The sequence below is a fragment of the Amblyomma americanum genome, chromosome 8, assembly GCF_052857255.1.
Source record: "Amblyomma americanum isolate KBUSLIRL-KWMA chromosome 8, ASM5285725v1, whole genome shotgun sequence".
NCBI lineage: Eukaryota > Metazoa > Arthropoda > Arachnida > Ixodida > Ixodidae > Amblyomma > Amblyomma americanum.
The window spans coordinates 20,404,411-20,418,570 of NC_135504.1; the positions used below are offsets into that span (position 1 = coordinate 20,404,411).

At 49.5% G+C, this 14,160-nt stretch overlaps 1 protein-coding gene across 1 annotated transcript in view; it reads right to left on the reverse strand.

Annotated features, from left to right (window-relative positions):
- Window positions 1-13,424, reverse strand: part of mwh (multiple wing hairs) — a 229,857-nt gene extending 216,433 nt beyond the window's left edge. Inside the window, exon 1 of the mRNA XM_077634059.1 lies at window positions 12,037-13,424. Coding sequence (XP_077490185.1) covers window positions 12,037-12,181 — 145 coding nt within the window. The 5' untranslated portion in view covers window positions 12,182-13,424. The remainder of the gene's footprint in view (window positions 1-12,036) is intronic.
- Between the last annotated feature and the right edge of the window lie 736 nt (window positions 13,425-14,160).

The following is a 14,160-nucleotide window of genomic DNA, read 5'->3' on the forward strand; positions in this document are numbered from 1 at the left end:
GCCCACTGCAGGGCAAAGGCCTCTCCCACATCTTTCCAATTATAGCCCTGTCCTGTGCCAGCCGCGCAGCCATTTTATCCCCGCAAACTTCTTAAGCTCGTCCACTCAACTTTCTGCCACCCCCTGCTCCTTTTCGGTTCACGATTCTTGGCCGATGCCCCAGTGTGGGTATGTGCCACTGAACGTGTGGGAAACAACATCAATGTGGGTGAGTTGTGGTGGTGTGAATGTACAGGCAGGATTAGCCTTACAGTGGCCTGTCGGTTATTTATTATTATTATTAATTGGTTTTTGGGAAAATTAAATGGCGCAGTGTCTGTCTCATATATCGTTGGACACCTCAACAGCGCCGTAAGGGAAGGGATAAAGGAGGGAGTGAAAGAAGAAAGGAAGAAGAGGTGCCGTAGTGGAGGGCTCCGGAATAATTTCGACCACCTGGGGATCTTTTGCAATGACATCGCACAGCACACGGGCGCCTTAGCGTTTTTCCTCCGTAATAGGATAGGATAGGAAAACTTTTATTGAATCATAAGTATTTAGGCGATCAGAAGTCTTCTTGCTTGCTTCGCGTGTCGCTGTCTTCACGCTGCGCTGCAGGGAAGGCTTCTTCAGCAAAGGGTGGTCCCTCAGTCCAGGGCTCCACTGAGTTTGGCTGCATCCCGTGCGTGCTCTACCATCCTCTTTTGGACGGCGAGCTCGCAGCTGACGAGCCGGCTCTCCCAGTGCTCCGCACTCGGGGGTTTGTGTTCTCGGAATGCGTTGTTTCGTTCGCATTCCCATGTTATGTGAAATAGTGTGGGTGTGGCCCCGCACCACGGGCATGTGCCCCTATATTCCGTTGGGAACATCTTGTTGTATATAAAGAGGTTGGGGAAGGAACCTGTTTGTAATCTACGCCAATCTGTTGCCTCCTCCTTTGTTAGTGCTTTATGCGGGGGCGGATATTTATATCTCACCCCTCTGTGATGTTGGAGTAGTTCTGAATAGCTCTCCCCGACGATCATGGCGCTAAGACCACGGCTATCCTGCTGCTGTCCGACTCGGAAACAAAAAGCTCGAGCTAGACCATCCGCCGCCTCATTGCCCCTTATGCCCTCGTGCGCAGGTATCCAGATTAAATTATGTTGGACTGTTATGCTCTCTGAGAGGTTGCACTCTCTGAGCACCTTAAGAGCAGCTTTGCTAATTCTGCCCTTCGTATAATTTCGACAGGTCTCTTTTGAGTCCGTGAGAATATTCAATGATTTGTTCTCCCTATATCCTTTTGCTGCCGCCAGCGCCACGGCTAACTCCTCGGCGTCCGTTATACTCCAGATTTCCGTGGATGCCCCGGAGGTTAGTTCCCCATCTTTGTTTACTACCACTGCCGTACCTATGTATTTGCTTCTGCCGCTCGCTACTTCCATAGCGCTTGCGTCCGTGTAGAAGGTGTTATCCTTCCCCGCTAGTGTTCTTTCAATGTGTTCTGCCCTGGCCTTCCTTCTGCCTTCGTGGAGCCTGGGGTCCATGTTCTTTGGAATGGGTCTGACATAAAATGTTTTCCTTATTTCGGTAGGCATGTCTTCGTACCGCTTTGTGTCGATGTATTCGCAGAAAACCAAGGTAATGTTCAACAGCCTAGCAAGGGAACAACAGTTCACAATTGGCAGCGAGAGCCTAGAAATTGTGCCGGAATACGTCTACTTAGGGCAGGTAGTGACAGCTGATCCGGATCATGAGAGGGAGATAACTAGAAGGATAAGAATGGGGTGGAGCGCATATGGCAAATTCTCGCAGATCATGAGTGGCAGTTTACCAATTTCCCTCAAGAGGAAAGTGTACAACAGCATAATCTTACCGGTACTCACCTACGGGGCAGAAACGTGGAGGCTAACGAAAAGAGTTCAGCTTAAGTTAAGGACAACGCAGCGAGCCATGGAAAGAAAAATGATAGGTGTAACGTTAAGAGATCGGAAGCGGGCAGAGTGGGTGAGGGAACAAACACGGGTTAATGACATCCTAGTCGAAATCAAGAGAAAGAAATGGGCTTGGGCAGGGCATGTAATGCGAAGGCAAGATAACCGCTGGTCTTTAAGGGTAACGGAGTGGGTTCCAAGAGAAAGTAAGCGTAGCAGGGGGCGGCAGAAGGTTAGGTGGGCGGATGAGATTAAGAAGTTTGCAGGCAAAGGGTGGATGCAGCTGGCAAAGGATAGGGTTAATTGGAGAGACATGGGAGAGGCCTTTGCCCTGCAGTGGGTGTAGTAGGGCTGATGATGATGATGATGATTCGCAGCCTATTCTGTCGAGCAGTGCTCTCCCAGTGTAGGTCCCTCCTAGTCTTTTAATTCGCGATTTTCGTTGCGCTTCCACCAGTTCTAGGAAGGTGTTGTTGACGCCAAGCTGCATGAGCTTTTCGTTGGGTGTGTTTCTTGACAGGTGTAATGCTGTCTTGTATGCTTTCCTTAGAATGGTTTCGATTTCTTCATTAGACGTTTTGGTCCTTACGTGGAAGGGAAGCGAGTACGTAACTCTGCTTACAATGAGGCTGTTGACCAATCTTAGGGTGTCTTCTTCTTTCATCCCATGTCTTCTTTGAGAGACTCTGCTTATCATTCTGCTGACACTTTCTGTTGATTTCTTGAGTAGGGAAATCGTGTGGTCGCATTTCCTACTACCCTGCAGCCACATGCCGAGGATGCGGATCATTTTGCATTCCGGTATGAGTTGTCCTTCGAGAGAGACTTCCAGTTTCGCCTTAGTCTGGTGTCGGCCCACTCTCAGGACTTCAGACTTTTCTGTAGAACAGTTGAGGCCTCTAGCTGTCACGTAGTCTTCTACGCATCTTGCCGCTTCTTGCAGTGCGGCTTGCTTTTCTTCTAAGGTCCCTCCGGTAGCCCAGACCGTGATGTCGTCCGCGTACATCGCGTGTCGGACTCCCTGGATTTGCTCGAGTTTTCTTGCTAGGCCAATCATCTCCGTAAAAACGCAGCCGCCGCGGTCGGGTTCGAACCCGGGAACTCCGGATCAGTAGTCGAGCGCCCTAACCACTGAGCCACCGCGGCGGTTATTGCAATTTTGGAATATTGTCTCCTTTATCCCTTCTCTTACGGTGCGCTTCAGGTGTCCGCCGAGATGTGAGGCAGATACTATGCAACATCGTTTCCCAAACAGCCAATTCAATTCAATTGTAAGGTACTGTTATGGAAATATTGAAGGTAATGGTCCGTTCTTTCGATGTCTAGCAATGCCTTTCTTTTAAAGATTTTTTTTCCATTTCTCGCATCGAGCAGTTAAGACTGATACAGAAAACCAATGGGGTGCGTTTTTGATGATAGCAAAAATGTTAAGAGCAAAAAAATACAATCCTGCCAAGTGGAGATTTGCGGGCATATTGATTTTTATAGTTAAACCTCCCAATATGTGAAAAAAATTGCGTCCATAAACTTTTTCCCATTGAAAAATATTTTGTCCACAATTGTTGACGGCTTGGTTCTATTGGTGCATGCATGACCGCTCTCCAAAGCACAAACCTTCTGGCCCGTAGGCCGCTCTCAAGGAAGACCAAAAAAAAAAGCGAAGATTGCGAGCCCCCAGCAAGTAGCCAGGAAGTCGTCCTTTGAGACCGCAAATAACCACGCTAGACCCCGTTTATATATAATACTCCCCAGGAGGAGCACCGCGAATGCCACACACTCCGCCCCCTGACGGCAGCAGGAGCAACAAACGGCGTGCAGAGGCGCCGCGGTCACGCAACGAATCATCCGCCCATTTCAGAGAGGGCAGTGCTCGAAGCCGCACACTCGCACGCAGCTGGCCGCGGTACCAATCGCTCAACGGGTCAGCGGTTTCCGTCCAGGTCTTTGGGGCGTCCCCCGAGAGGAGACCTCGACGGCGATACGCCAGAGAGCGGGGAAATTCGACGACGAAGCGGCCCTGGAGGCACTGAGCCTTCCGCGAAAGTCAATGTACACAGAGAAGGGAGACTGCCCGTTAGAGCTTGTAATGGAAAAACAAGGCTCGTTTCCACTGAGAAAGCAGAGCAGGTGAAAACGACAGACAGTCATGTAAGCGCAACATACGGGAAGAAGATACTGTCAGGCAAATCTTGCGCTTGCTGTTTACAACAAAGGGGGGAGAAAAATCCCTGGAATCGTTCTCAATTCTCCGTCTTTAGAGAGAAATACTCCAAATTGGTTTTATTTTTTATTTTCTGCGGTGGCTTTCTCCGCCGATGTCGTCTACGTTTATCAACGCATGTAAGTGTTCAAAGCGTTACTGGGTTTACAGTTACCACACTCGGATATGCAGCTCAAGTCTTCAGTAAAGCTCTGCCTACACACACGACCACTAGCCATTCTTCTTTGCTAGAAGCTGATAGTTCGTTGTTCAAGCTTTTCTTCTCGCCAAAAAAAAAAGGCTAGTCACAAAAGCACCGAAGTTTGCATGCATTAACCTGTTTAAGAAAGTTAAAAACTTAAATATTTATGATGCTCCCTGCCGTGACTGGTTAACGGAGTAACACAACACACTGCGGGCCGCGAGCTGTTGCTGAAAGCTTTCTTTTTAACTCGTGTTCTACTGTGTACGCCCGTTTATTGCACACTTGGCTTGTATTTCTTTCAGGTGCCGAACTTTCAACAAGGTATCACGCCTTCTCCGCGACCTTGGCCCTCGTCAAACAGCACTTAGCCTCCTCGAACGAGAATACCAGGAAGACCTCCCACCTAGACCTTTCTTTCGGCTGGCTTAGAACGAAAAAAAATAAAGAAAGAGCTGCAGACAATCTCGCTGTTATTCAGGCCAAGAGGCCTCGGTTCCTTTCTAGCAAGCCCACCAGAGTGGCATTCGGGAAACGGCTCTCCTAACGGACCATAACAGCCTCGCTGGTGGCAAAACTCGTCGCTCCACTACTAAGGAAACGTTGTCGCCACAACAGTTTCCCCCGACTCAATATATACCAACACCGTACGCCATTCTAAGTATACAAGGTAAGAATCAGGAGTACAAACAGCTTAGCGAGATACCATCAAGATGGCGGCGCCACCCCGAGCGTATAGCGCACGTTTGGTTTCGTCGTGAAAAGCAAACACCGCGAAGAACTTCCTCACCAAGGAGGAGTGCATACGAAGCTGTTCGCGCGCGACCGCGAACAGATCCAACGCGTAGCCAGTCAACCGCAACGACGGTACAAAACGCACAAGCGCCGACTTCTATGGGATCGTATAGTATGCTCCGTTTGCATGGAACCGCTATAGAGCGCGCAGATATCGTCGTCCGGGTTCAGTTCGCGAGATTTTTTTTTTTCGTCTGCTCTTTGGAAACCCAGTGCTTCCATTCTCGACCGACCAAAAGAACTCGCTCGATCGTTCCTGGTCGCATTTTATTGCAACTTTATTTCTTTCTATTCCTTTCGTTTTGTTCGTATCTTCTTTTTATTTCCTTTTATTTGTGTCTTTTCGATTCCCGGGGCGGAGACCAGCAGCAACAAAATGGCGTGGGGTTATATTGCGGGCAGACGATATCCTCGGGAGCAGACGACCCGTGCAGGCGGCAGACGGTCTTTTTGCTCTTGACGCTGCTGTTGTTGTTCTTGTTGTTATTGTTGTTGTTTTGATCTGTAGTTTTGATTTTTGGTTTTGAACTGCTTCCTATGGGAGGCAAACGCCACATCGCTTCCGTACAGAAGCTACCGCTACCCGGTGTAGGTATACGGACTCGGTCACGAGCTGGTGAACACGGATCTGTCAACATTTCGTGACCCAGTCATGACCGTCTATGGCATTCGGCCGCTAATCCGGGTCATCCCGCTTGCTTTTCAGAGTGCAAAGTAGTAGACACATAATACAAGACCAGGAAGAAGATCGCAAAATGACTTCCTCATATCAGGGCCCGTTAAACTGTTAAAAACTTTGACGGGCTAAAAAACTTGAAGTTCTCATCCAGATATCTGTCATAATAGAGGGATATAGGTTTATTATAAACACAATGTCAATGCGGAAATGTCACATTAAATCTATTCTGCCTTTAATGATCCCACAGCGAGACTGCGCTTGCCGAGGTTTGCTGTTTATCCATCCTTCTTACTCGCCGGGATGTGTTTAACCAAAAATTCTAACGGCAGAGCGTGGTTCAGGTGTCCAACAATATATGAGACAGATACTGCGCCATTTCCTCCCCCCCCCAAAAAAAAAAAAACAATTATTAGATATTCGTGCACATTCCTCGCCAGCTATAGGCTTCCTTCCGCAGCTGGGCTTTAGGCCTGTATTTGATGTCTCACAAAACGCCTCATTATAACCCCCCCCACCCGCGTTCACAGCAAGACAGACGCATCTACACTCTAAACAGAAAGGAGTAAAAAGAGTGTAAGCTGCACTCTAGCGGAGGAGTAAAGCTTACTCCCTTGTTACTCCTATATTGGCGTATTCGTGTTTAGGGTGTACCCCCTGGCCGCCATTCTGTCAAGTATTGCGCCAGCAGCGGCCCACACTGTCCTTCTCAAAATTTCCTGATCTCATCCCCTTGCTTTGCGGCATCTGGGAACGTTTTAGAGACCTTGGAATCCACTCAGTTACCTAAACAGGCCATTGGCTTGCTTTATTTCTTTTCAATGGCCCGTCCATTTCCTATTCTTCACTTCTGCTATACAGGATATCTTTAAGCCGAGTCTGTTCCCTGACCCCACGGTGCCATCCCTGCCTCCTAACGCAATGCCCCTATAATTTCCCTTCCAACAGCTTGCTGCGCGGTCCTGAATATAGCTTCGCGCCCTTTCGGTAGCCTTCAGGTTCAAGGCTCAAGGTTCTGGCCCTAATCGTCAGTACTGGCACGATACCGATAGTTTGCAGTTTTCTTTCAAAGAATAGCAGTAGAAGAGATACCTGGGTAAGTTTGTACGGTGTCATATTGCAAATTTAGACAGCGTGGAAGGCGAGGTCACGAAGCGACGACGCATGCGCTGTACTCGCAAGTGAATTTTATTGGCGCGAACTGTCATCCGACCATCTGTCGCGTTAACACGTCCCGAGGTCTGCTTTCTCAATCAGGGAAGTTGTCAGGAGCTCTTGAATTTTTTTCTTGTTTTGCTTTTTTTATTTGTTTGCGTTGATGCTGAGCAGGCTCTATAATCTACGTTCGCACCAGGAATGTTCAGCTGTGAGTACAGCGCATGTAAGGTCCTTGCATGTCTCCCCGTCTTTCGCACTGTCTAAATCTGCGATATGATTTCAAATGACGTCGGTAATTCCAGTCACAGAACATATAGATCGACTTTATTCTGCTCGGACCATATTCGCCTTTCTCACACTACAAACGAAGCGGTGATGGTAGTGCGATGGCCACCGCCCTTTGCAAGGCAGCGACAGTTTAACTTTACCATGAGCTCTGTTTGGTGTAGCATTTTCTAATGCTTTGTTTTATACCGTACTCTATGACGCAGTCTTTTGTAGCTACTGTGATTTGTAGTATTGTCCAAGTAGCATAGAAGCTAGGACTTCATGAGCATATCCATGGTTCGTGTATGCGTCCCTCTCCACATTGACAGTTTTGTACTCCATGTGTTTTCAATTCGAAGACATCAATCAATCAATCAAATTTCGTTATAAATACGAATACAGGCATTCTACTTACAGATAATCATCAGCACGAGGTCCCAAACCAAAGCAAAAGTTATATGACTGCGTAGGGGGGGGGGGGGGGGGGGGGTTGGCTAGGTGCTGGTCAGCGAGCGCTGAGGTGTCTTTCTTTCTATGATCCATGTGTTGCGCCGCAGCCACGGATTTTGTATTGCGCCGGCTGTTCCAAATAATACCCGCTCATACTCCTTGGTTCCGAAAGGCACATATCACAATACAAAGGCGGAAGTTCCGGTTTGACAAAACGATAGCACAAACAGAATATTTCTCGTTAAGCGGGTAGGGTACTGACACCTTCCCAGCTTCTGGGTGAGGAGTATACATAATTCGAGGGAAAGTGTGGACTCAACACAGGGTAGCCCATATCTCAGGCCGAGGGAGATGGATGGCTATCTTCAGCCCTCGAAAACTTCAGCGGCTTCAGCAGCTAACCTACCCCTCGTCACGCCCGCGTACGGGTAATCACGACGATTCCATCACATCCGGTACCAAGGCTACCCTTCAATACATGCCCACCGCCTACCGCCATGGAAGTCCGGGGCAGATCTCAGAGACTGGAATTATTTATTGTCCTGCTGCTCATAAAAGGTCACAACACATATCCCAAGTGGTTGCCGGGTCACAGCGTCCATGACGGCAATGACCTCGCGAAAGCAGCGGCTGCTCGATGTACACCCGTCCCAGGAGGCAGATAGCCCGCATTCCATTGTCACGAGCGGACACCGCAAGGAGGTTACGTGTGCCCGCTCGGAAAGACCGCACTGACTAACTGAAGCACCCTGGGAAGTGGCTTCTGCGCAACCCTGACCCGCCGTCGTTTAACTGTCCGGGCTCTTGCTCGTTACTGTGTCCCACGTGGCTGGGACAGGCCATTCTTTCCTAAGCGGAATGACAGCGGGGTTTAGGCCCAACTGGTGGGGATGATAATTGCTGAGATTATGGCAGCCGTAGTAAGGAATTCCCGACTCCCCAACGTGCAGCCATAGTGGGCGCGACGAAATTACGTAGTACCTATAATCTTACTGCCCTTCCATACCCGACGGCAAGCGTCCCTCGAGGCGGCAGCGTAATGCTAGAGCGTATAGTTTCGTTCCGTTAAAAAACCAACGTACCTGGAGCGCAATAGGCCATTAAAGTATTTCTTTAAATTCAAAATTAAAGGAATGATGGGGGAGGGGAGAAGGGTTTGGCATACGGTAAAACCATGTAATTCGCGACTCTTCGTTCAAGATAATGCAGGAATTTTGTAAATGTTTTTGTTTAGCTGTTTGTCGCTTGACAATTGGGCAGAGGTGGCGCCCTCATCTTCTACACTCTGCCTTCTCATCTTTCAGCCCGGTCTTTCTCAGTAGCGGATTTATAGATGGTTAGTGGAGGAAGCAGCTGCGGGAGGCGGTCACCTGCAGTGCATTTCTGGGACAGATAAATTCTAGCTGTGAGTATAAAATTACAAGCCTCTTTCCCCCCGCCTAAGTCCATCCCTGGTCTTTCTCCGCTATCTCCTCTCAATCCTTCCATTGCATGAAGCTGCTCCCTGGTATTCTCTCTATCCCCATTGTCGCCATCCTGATTCGGGTTACTAAGATTCAGGCCCTTGGATAAGTACTTACCTTAACTAAGATAAGTACTGCACTCCACACATTTTTTCAGCTTCCATGCGGCATACTAGTATACCCTTCTTGTTACTATTTCCAGCGACTAGCAAACTATCTGATTTAAACGACATCTAACTCATCAGCCGCTACCTAACATCCCACCATTCCTTCATAACGGTTTACGGTTTCCAGGGTTTAACGTCCCAAAACGACTCAGGCTTTGAGGGACGCCGTAGTGAAGGGCTCCGGAAATTTCGACCACCTGGGGTTCTTAAACGTGTACTGACATCGCACAGTACACGGGCCTCTAGAATTTCACCTCCATCGAAATGCGACCGGCGCAACCGGGATCGAACCCGTGTCTTTCGGGTCAGTAGCCATGCAAGCGCCATAACCACTGAGCCACCGCGGCGGGTTACTGCTTCAAAGCAGCAATCGATAACTTTGAACGGATTTTAAACAGGGTTATAATCATGCTGCTTCGAATATAAGCACTCAATCTTGTGTGAGTAGGTTCACAAGGAGAAGTCGACATCCGCCACTTCACACACTCAGACGCCAAGCATGCAGACAAAAAAAAAAAAAAGCGGCGATACATATTCCCGTAGTGAAATCGACATGGACAACGCCCGCAACATTCCGGTCACAGCAATGAAAACAGATAAAAAGAAATCACGGCTCTATGCAGCAGTGCAAGGCAGTCGGGATCGTGACCAGGACCATCAAGTGCAAAGCCATTTTGTTTTCACCTGCAGTTTTGCACTGCAGACCCCATAGCGCGAGTCAAAGGATAAACGCGGGCAAGGCTGCGCTATAAATACGACGAAAACGCGCTCGAAAGCGAGAAAAAAATTTACACGAAAAAGAAATCGTTCTCCGGCTTTCCCGCTTCAAAAACATGTTCAGCGTGCGGGCGAGCTGAACGCTGAGACAGGAACAAAGAAAATTTAAGGCACGAACGCCACAGGAGATCACGCCAAAGAGAAAAAAGACACGTTAATGGTAGCGGGCTAGGAAAGAGTAAAAGAAACAAATATAAACAATTTATAAACAACACATCGGAATGGCTCGCGCATATAGACAAGCGTTGAGTGAGAAATATCGTGTCGCTTCGCCCCCGAGGTCATGAGCGTATGTAAAACTCGAGAGTGGAAGCAACCACGACGTCGTCCCTGTTTGTATCTGAGGGTAGAGGAAGAGGTGGAACGGCAGTTCACGGATATAGAAAAACGCGCCCCGTTTCCTATAAGAAACGTGTGTGTATAAGCTAGCCGAAATGTCCGCACCAATGGGACGCTGCGTGTGGGCGAAAAATAAGCAAAAAAAGAAATGGACCGGTTGGAACGTGCGAGACGAATTCGCTAAATGCGCGATTGCAGACGGCACTGCGCATGCCCGCGCAGCAAGCGGACGATCGTGCAGACGATAAACTTTGTCGCCGTCGTCTGCGACTAATCGAGGAAGCAGACGACTGAGCGCGCCGGATTTTGCAGTACGCGGCGGGAGTTGTTCGTTTCCGTGTTAGTTCTGATTTTTTTTTTGCGTTCCTTTTAGCTCACAGTCGAGCTACATTCACACCACTCGCACGTGACATTTGTTAGCGTGTACAGATTATCGAGAGCGCAGCCGCTCTGAAGCCAACCTTAATGGTTCGTGGACAGTCGAACATGTATGAGCGCAGTTCCTTTCCTGGGCTGCCTGCATACTTTATCTTTTTTTTTTGTCTGCGTAGCTTCCCTGAAAGACATGGCACGGCACCGTTACTATATATGCGGCGTCATTTAATCGTACGTGAGACAGCATTACAACATTAGTTTCGCCTTTTTCTTCCATCGCTATATATATAGCACGCATGAAAGGGAGAAAAAGAAATTCTTGACATTCAGTGCACTGCCAACGCCTTCTGACAGGTCTTCTGCTCTGTCAGTAGTAAAGGCTAACTCGTTTCTAGAGAAAAATGGCGGTAAAATGGTAGCTAACCCTCCAACTATCATGAACTCCATGAAAGGCGTTTAGTTGGTTAGTTGGTTGGTTTATGGAATTTAACGTTCCAAAGCGACGCAGGCTATGAGGGACGCCGTAGTGGAGGGCTCCGGATAATTTAGACCGTCTGGGGCACTTTAAGGTGCACTGACGTCGCACAGTACACGGATTTCTAGCATTTCACCTCCATCGAAATGCAACCGCCGTGGATGGGATCGAACCCGCGTCTTTCGAGTCAGCAGTCAAGCGCCATAACCACTGAGCCACCGCGGCGGCTTTAGGACATTTAATTCATTCAATTTTAGCGCACATAAGCAGTGCCTTTATATTTTACCACTATGGTAATTAAACTTACCCTTATAGTCTTGCTTTAATCAGTTAAATTCTTTCCAGATTGGCCGCCGCGGTGGCTCAGTGGTAATGACGCCCGGCTGCTGACCCGAAATACGCGGGTTCGATCCCGGCCGCGGCGGTCGAATATCGATGGAGGCGAAATTCTAGAGGCCCGTGTACTGTGCGATGTCGGTGCACGTTAAAGAACTCCAGGTGGTGGAAATTTCCAGAGCCCTTCACTACGACGTCCCTCATAGCCTGAGTCGCTTTGGGATGATAAACGCCCATAAACCATAAACCACCTTTCCAGATTGGGCTCCGCCCGGTGTTTATGACACCGTAATATGAAATGAACTTCCGAGTTCCACAAAGCACGACTCCAGTCACACTCACATTCTTCTGCGAGCGGGTCGAGACAGTTAGTCTGACTCTGCTGCAATCTGATTAGTTCATGCCTCCAGAATTCCATATAAACAACTTTGCACGTGGTGAAACAAAAACATAAGACGCACCTGGAGCAATCCTCTTCCTTCCAGCCAACCTCCTCCACCACAGGGCCGTAGCAGACGAACTCGAGACGACGCGACTCGCAGCAGACGACGGCGAATCGCGACTCACCGAATTAGACGAAAGGGGTGTAGTCAGCAGCACTTCCATGCTCACGGCGCTTCACTCGAGTGTTCACTAGATGTATACTAATCACTCCGCTTTCTCGGATGAAAAACAACTCGGAACTGCGCAGCCAAGCCCAAGGTCGGGTCTCAAAGCAAGCACACCTTGACACACTTGCCTTGCCAGCCGGTCAAAGTTGCGGAGACTCCTCTACCTCGCTACAGGCGAACGGATTTGATGGTTCCTATGGTACGCACACTTTCGATGACAAAGCCAGTTCCATTCCAGGCACCAGAAAACACTTCACGTTTCTTGAGCAGTACAGCAGTCGTTCCTTGAAGAGCAGAGTCCTGAGGCACAGTACAAGTAGGAAGGAGACAGACGAAAACAACAGTTATCGTCCTGTCATCACACACCAAGCACAAAGAAGCCCCTTTTTCGCTTGAGCAAGGACACTACGCTGACTATCTCCAATCGTCCGGATAGCGGTAGGTCGGTGACCCTGTAAAAGTTATTCAGCGACTAACTAATACCAGGACCAACCTAACGTAAAAGCAGGTCAGAGTTCGCACGACCACACAGTCAGAGCCGTCGTCCGAGTCATCAGCCGCGCCAAGAACTACGGATCCTGCGGACCAACCATCTTCACCCGTCCGCTCGCAGTGCTCGATGTGGCCGGCTTGGTTTCGTTCACAGGAGCCGTAGCAGCGTGCGCGCCACTCTGAAGATGCACGTTCCGATAAGGCTTATACCGTAAACACGGCAAGGCGCGCTCCTGACCTCCTCACCCTCGGACCAAGAAAGCAAGTGGCTTGAGGACACTCGGTGCGACATCGGTGTGTAGGGGAAGGAAGCCTTCGTTGGAACTTCTTTCCCCCTTTCACTCGGCTGTCTCTCTCGATACGGCGAGGCGAAAATCCAGGGCAAGCCAGGCTTAGAGCTAAGGCCAAACGAAGAAGGAATAATGGAAAGCCAAGGCACGAGCTGGCGCGAAATAAACCTAGACCCAGGCGAACACACGCACACCACAACGGCGACGCAAGAAACAATGGTCGAAACGCAGGCAAGGGGAACCGTGCCGCCTCACCTTTTTTCTATTTCTTTTCTTTTTTTCATTTTCCTCCTTTTTGCTTCTCCCGATTTCTAAACATGGGGCCTTTCTTTACCCCAAGCCGTCGTCTGCTTACTCAATACCCGCTACAAAGGCCCTTTCCCAATGCATACATCCTCTCGGCTCACGACACAGGAGGAGCAAGAGTCGATGTCGTCTGCTGCAGAAGGCTCACTCACGTCTGCTCACTGGCGCCGTCGGCGCCTGCTCTCGCGAGTTCACGAGGGAAACGAGATAAAAAGCGAGCGCTGGGGCGTGTTCAACATTCAAATGCGGGGAAACGGCAGCCGCGACTCTGCCATGCACGCCCCATACACTTTGAGGCGTGGAACTCGAGGCACTGCTCACAAGGGTGTATACATAGTACGCAGGCGCGGCTGCGTCACCTGCGAAACTACCTTCGTACACATGCTGCTTCGAAAACAGCTGCGCAGGGTGCGCGTTACGGGTTGAAGACAAAGAAAAGGCGGCCAATTCTGTACCCCCACATACGCACGCACGAACGCACGTAAACGCCAGGCACAATCACGGCTTTGCAAGCCGTGTTCGGTGGGTGGCGGTGTGGTATCGTCTGCACCGAAGCCACCCGGCCGCCATGTTGGTGCCGCGGCCCGTGACCGTTGCCGAGTATGGCATATAGCAGACGAAAAAAACTTCGCGCTCTGCTGCGCAAGCCCCGCATTGCCGTATATACATGTTCCGCGCTAGAAGGCGGAAAGGAATATACGCGCTGAAATGAGTGCGTAAGGTGGAACAATGAGCTGAAGCAAAGAGCGGCAGAAGGCACTTCTTTGAGGCGGGTCTTTGGAGGGTGTGTGCACCAGACGGGGGAGGGGGGGGGGGAGATATACGAACGAAACCGTAACCTCTACGCGAGAAGACACGCTGGAGGGCTATAATAGAACAGCACGTG